Source organism: Neovison vison, chromosome 12 (genome assembly GCF_020171115.1).
Source record: "Neovison vison isolate M4711 chromosome 12, ASM_NN_V1, whole genome shotgun sequence".
NCBI classification, from domain to species: Eukaryota; Metazoa; Chordata; class Mammalia; order Carnivora; family Mustelidae; genus Neogale; species Neogale vison.
Genome location: NC_058102.1, coordinates 41161164 through 41167163, shown reverse-complemented (window position 1 = coordinate 41167163; position 6000 = coordinate 41161164). Strand labels below are relative to the sequence as shown.

Genomic DNA, 6000 nt, shown 5'->3' with positions numbered 1-6000 from the left:
GTATGGAAAGGCCAAAATCTAGTTCAGGAGCTGATTTTTCAAACACTATCTACTTTATCATGTATTTTGTTCTTGGCTTGCTTGTTTTGTGGAATCTGGCAGTGATTTCTTAAGGGGAACACATCATGCTGAACCTTTGTGCTCAGCTCTTGATCGCACAGTTTATGAGTCCTATAAAAATTGGAACCTCTCAAGTAAATAACCAGGGTGATGAGGAATTGTTGCAGATGCTAGAAATGGTTAACCTGGCTAAGATGATACTTGAAGAATTGTCAGATAGAAGAATAAATTAATAGTATTTTAGGTATATTGATGATTCCAAGAATGATCATCACAAAAATATAATGTACAGAAGTATTTAGGAAAGCAGAATTTATATCCAAATTAGGAAGAATTGTCTAAAGACCAGAACTGCTTTGCTATGGAAGGAACTGCCTCCCAAGATACTGTTTCTTTTTGTTTAATGTATTCAAGCAGTGGTCCATCAATTATGTTAAGGGATTTTGTGTATTAGGGCAGTGGTTCCAAGACTCAGGTCATATCTAGACTAATTAAATCAGAGTCTCTGGGTATGGGATATAAGAATCAATAATTTTTGCAGCTTCCCTATGATTGCAAAATGCAGACAAGTTTGGGAAGCCCTATAGTAGAGGGAGATTTCAACTCCTCAGTGGTTTTACTGCATCAGGAGTGTCTTGAAGAGATTGGGGGGGAAAAAAAAAAAAAAAGCACATTTCCAGGCACTACCCTGTAGCTTCTACATTAGCTGTGTTGGGTGGACACAAGGAGTCTCTATGAGTAGGAGTATTCCCAGATTATTCCATTTTCTAGCAGGGTTTGGAAACCACTAGATAATATGCAATTTTTTAAAAAAAGAATGACTTATGCATTCATAATTCAGCAAGGCACCTGGCAAACTCATTTATGGGATCCTTGTGGACAAAATATATAATGTGAATTGAGGCAACTATGTGGAGGACAAAGAATGGGTTTTGGATTAAAAAGAATCTGAATTCTAATTCTAGTCTTATTACTACTTATTTATTAAACTACAAAAATTTACTTACCCTCTCAAACTCATCTTAAAATAGACTAACAATTTAATTTTAAATTTAAATTTAAATTTTAAATTTAAATAAAATTTAAATAAAGTTATTTATGAAAACTGTCAGTCTAGCATCATGTCAACATGTATTGGGCTTTTTTCTAAATTCGTTATGCAAATACTGAAATTAATGAGTGGATCCACAGAGCAAATGCACATGTTTGATGAGTGTATATGTTTATTCTCTGTTGATTTTTAACTCTGATAACCTGTGAATCCCTGGTTTTAATATTGTGCTTTAATTCAGTTATTGTATTTGGTTTTTTAAAGACTAGAAGAGTAAAGAATATTGCCTTTCACTTGCTATTGATTTTATGTGAAATATAATCAATGCCTAAATTTTTTTTTCTAAATTTCACATTTTAGATAAGAATTTTTTATTGTTTGTACTATAAACGATGGGGGAGAATTAACAGTGCATTTTTTTTTTCTTTAATCACAGGTTTACAGGAACTGTGTAATTATTTATTAAAATGGAAAACTGTGAAGAAAGGAAAAGATAGCAGTTGGAGTTAAAGCTCTGGATGAATATTTTGTTTTTGAGACATCAGCATTTAAAAACGATATGCTGATTTGGAAAGTCCTGGGAGTAAATTGCAAAATTCATCTTTTCCATTCAATCAATGGACTTTTTAATCTTTCCCTGGAGTTGATGAAGTTCGGAGACAGTGTTTGATGGGAAATGTGGCATGCCAGTGTTTTCCTAGTGATTGCATCTTGGATTAGTTTGCTGCTTTTTTGAAGAGATTCCATTTTGAAAAGCAAGAATCTAATGTGATGGATTTATCTTCAGAGATGAACAGACATGGGAAGAATCCAGTGAGTCACAAGCTAGAAGATCAGAAGAAGGTAAGACAATTTTCTTTTGCTTGGTCTTTTTGTTTATGCTTAGAGAGAAGTTTGTAAATTGAAAATGAATGTGCTTTAGGAAATAAAGTAACATACTATTTCGTGGAAGTAAATCCTACCCTATAGCCAAGCGTATCTGTGGGTTTGGATTTCATTACCGGTTGGTGGTTTTGTTTCTGAAGTTTTCTGAATTCATCCATCCAGTGGGTTGGCAAAGGACTCTATGGTGTTCTCTCACTCTTGACTTTTAGAAATCCTAGTGACCTGCTGGCCTGATCTCATGGAACAGTTTTCTGAGATCCAGGGTGAGGTATGATTCATGGGGCATTGCTGGAGTAATGGAGCAAGTTGGAGCTCTCCTAAAGGAGAACACCTGCCTTGCTACCAGTAGAAGGTTCAGTTGGCATTTGCAGTTCTCCAGTTTCATGTCCTTGGGGTACATCAACATAAGCTTTCTCATTTTTACAGCTGGCCTGGAAAGAGAGTCATGAGGAAACTGTGAGCTTTGGTTTGACTCTTCATGTGTGATGTTGAAAGAACTAACGGAAAATATCAAAATAGGGCTGTGCTAATATATATATATATATATATATATATTTATTTTTATGGATTTAGAGAAGTTCTGAGTGAGAAGCTGGGAATTGAGTATGGAGGTTTGCACTTAAACCTCATTTTTTCTACCTTCTTAGACATTCTTACCTGCTAAACTGCTGTACAGTGGTGAGGGTCATCAGAAGGGTCAAAGATGGTGCCCAGGGGAGGAGTCCCACTCATAATGAAATATATTATCTTTTGTAGTGCTTTCATTGACTCCATTAGTATAGGAGAGGTGTGTGGGGACCCAGTCAGTCGCTGAAGCACAAAAGCAAGGAATAGAGAGATAATAGAAAGGATATTTTGTGTCAGACCTGGATCTAGGGGGCATGATTAAAGTTTGTTTTTTCATCTGGCGTAGAAATTTGCTTACTAGGCATCTGGTACTCCCAGGAGACAACTAGCTCTTTTGCAGTTTTGGAGTAAGATGTTTAGAAGAGGTCATATAGACAATAGCTTGTTAATTTGCTCTGACATTTAGACCAGGGATACTAGGAAAGGTGCTACAGTGACCCTTTGCATGACTCCAAGCAAGAAAGGGTGTGCTATTAATGTCCCGTTTGGTTCATTCACTAGGTTTACCTGCAGTATAAGTAAATCATGGAAATACTAAGTAATGTAAAATCCAAGATGCCTGGAATCCATTTTGACTTCAATGTGGATATAGATTTCTGCAAAAGTAAATGTGTTACTAAGAATGCTGTTGGTGTTTCAAATGGGTCAGCACTTTTTTTTCTTCTGCTGATACTAAGGGTGTTGTTCGAAAGGAGATGGGAAGATCAGTTTTCCGTCCAAAGGACAGTATGCAATTTCTTAACTATGGGGAGCAATTTAATCATTTTTCTCTAGCTACAATTTTAAAATGTCCTTAACCCTGATGGATTACTCTCTCAGACTGGAGACAAGGAAGTGGGTAATAGGTAAGCAATTAATACCACAGAATTCTGATTTTTGAAGGCAGTCTTTCTTTTCTGGAAGGGAAGTCCCTTTGCAGGTGTTATCATTTTCTTTCCTGAAAAAAAAATATTTTCTGCAAACACAGAAGGGATTGCAAGCTACAGAATGGAATGAACTCTCTCAAAATCATTCTGAAAATTCCTTGTATGGAACTTTAAACAATGATCTGTCATGATACTTAGTTTCCCAGGCCAGTTCACAAAGGGTTGTTCAGCTCATAGAGAAAAGTAATAGCGTCTAGACAAACTATGGAGAGCCATGATTCTGTTTGTGTTGGATAAGAAGATCCCCATTTCACTGAAACCTCACCTTTTAGTTGATAGGGAGGTGGGGGAGGCAGGAACATTTACAATGAGCATTATCAAGGGGAAAATGGGATTCTAATGATTTCCTAGCTACCCAGTTGGTTTGAGTATTCACACTGAGTAAGCTGGAACCTCAGATATTGATGGATCAATTGATCAGTACTTCAGATTCAAATTTGCTCAGTGTCAGCAGGGATATCTAGTCTCAAAGACAGTTTTGTGAGTTTGTATTAAGGAGAAAAAGGAAACGTTAATATCGTAAATCTTTGCAGACTAAGCTCTGGGCACAGCCCTGCCACCACACAATTACCCATAGAGATTATAAGAGCATTCATGTAATTACTTCAAGTGTTTGTAGTCCTTCATGATGAATTAATTTAACAGGCACAGTGTTCCACATCAGAGAAATAAAATGCATTTATTCCAACTCATGACTTAATCCAGAGGTGAAGCGTCTTTTTGGTGTAACTGAAAAATGTGTTCTTCTCACAATGTTTGGCATGTGGTAGCTATTTAAAGCAAGGTGAATTGAACTGGCTTCAGTACATGCTCCTGTTTTGACAATGTGCCTCTGATTTTTTTATGCAGTCTACGAATAGCTCACTAGTTTTTGTTCTCACCTTAAAATATATGAGTTTGTACTTTGTATGCTCTGCTTCTGAGTAGGAACTGTTAGGACACTGAGCGTATGAGTTTGTGGGTATGGTTCTGCTGTACGCAGTGAGCCTGTGAATGTCAGGGAAGAGAGAAATTTATGGAGTGCTTACTATACCAGGCGCATGCTTGGTCCTTTCCAGTTTGTGAAGAACATGTATTTCTACAAAGATAAAAGGTGCTTTTTTACCTTTTTTATATTTATATCTCCTTAAGAGATTTGGTCCTATAAAAATAATGATCAGTTCCTTAGAAATATTTATACAATAATAAGAATATATATATACCATTATTCAAAACTACAGAGTTCAGAAGTGTGTATGACTTCTTGGGCTTCTTCAAATAATACCCCATCACCTGACTAAATCTGGAAAACATACTTGAAAGTTAAAAGATATCATATCCACAAGTGCTGTCTGAAGTACTCTTCATTATGGATAAACCCGAGATGTGGATCTTACAGGGGTTGAGAATACTTCTAAGAATCTCAAATTGACTTGGATTAGTGTAAGGCTGGGTGAGATTCAACTCACTTTTTGATTCCTGAGATGTTTATCAGTAGAATTTTCAGTCAAGATTGGCCCATAATCCCTGCTTTTGGCATTCCGTTTCTGGAATGCCCCAGATGGGAAAATTTTCGTGGCATCTGAGTTCCTGCATGCCCATAATGTGGCGTTTTATTTTTGAAAACTTGACCTTTTGACCCATGTTTTCTCACTGATGCCAGTGTGTTTGGTGTATTGTTTTCGACTAATTTCATCGTTTTGTGGGATTCTTTCTGCAAAAGCCCCTGGAACAGTGAAAGCCCAGTAGGTAAAAATGTCACTTCAGTTTAATTAACTGTGACCTTGAACTGAAAAGCAGAGCTCAGTAGATTTTACTGTCAGTCTAATTGCAGCAGTTTACAGCTGAGACAGCCCTGGGACACTGCATTATTGCTCCATGAATATTTTGTGTATTAAACCAAAGCATTTGTCCTAGTCCACAGTTCGCTAGGTATTGCTAAAAAGGATAGCAGGATACATATTTTGAAATTGTAACAATGAAGTGCAATATGTATTTAGGGACCGGTTGGAATGCTTTTGTTTCTCTGTTCCTTAAAGCAGAAAGGGATGACAGTATTATTGCATGTTTGCAGAGATTGACATTCATGGAAATGTCTAAGATTGATGTCATCACAGGTTCTCATTGCCTAAAATCAGGTCTTTTACATGCTAGTTAGCATTATTTTCACACTGCCTTGCTAGATCCTCCAGATAAATTCTAACACATCTTGTCTTTATATATGATGGAGGTTGTTTCAGAAGTAACACAGTCTGGGTCTAGTGAGTGAGAGAGTCTGAGATGTGGAAAGCCATGTTAAGTGAGAGAAACACCTGAGTTAATTAATAGAAGAGGAGGTGCTGATTTGGAGAAAGCCTGCTGTTTTAAGGGCAGCCCCACTGGTATTGCGGCCTTAACATCAAGGTTAGGTTGGAGATTAGAAAAAGCTTCATCTGCCCGTGACAATGAGGGCTCCCACAGTGTCTCTCCACA

General features: G+C 37.0%; 1 protein-coding gene across 6 annotated transcripts in view; it reads left to right on the top strand.

Annotated features, from left to right (window-relative positions):
• The first annotated feature begins 1558 nt into the window (after positions 1-1558).
• The window catches only part of NAV3 (neuron navigator 3), a 611692-nt gene continuing 607250 nt past the window's right edge, over positions 1559-6000 (top strand). For all 6 annotated transcript variants that reach the window (XM_044228605.1, XM_044228606.1, XM_044228604.1 and 3 more), the window contains exon 1: positions 1559-1954. In XM_044228605.1, the coding sequence (XP_044084540.1) occupies positions 1883-1954 (72 nt within the window). In that variant the 5' untranslated portion in view covers positions 1559-1882. The remainder of the gene's footprint in view (positions 1955-6000) is intronic.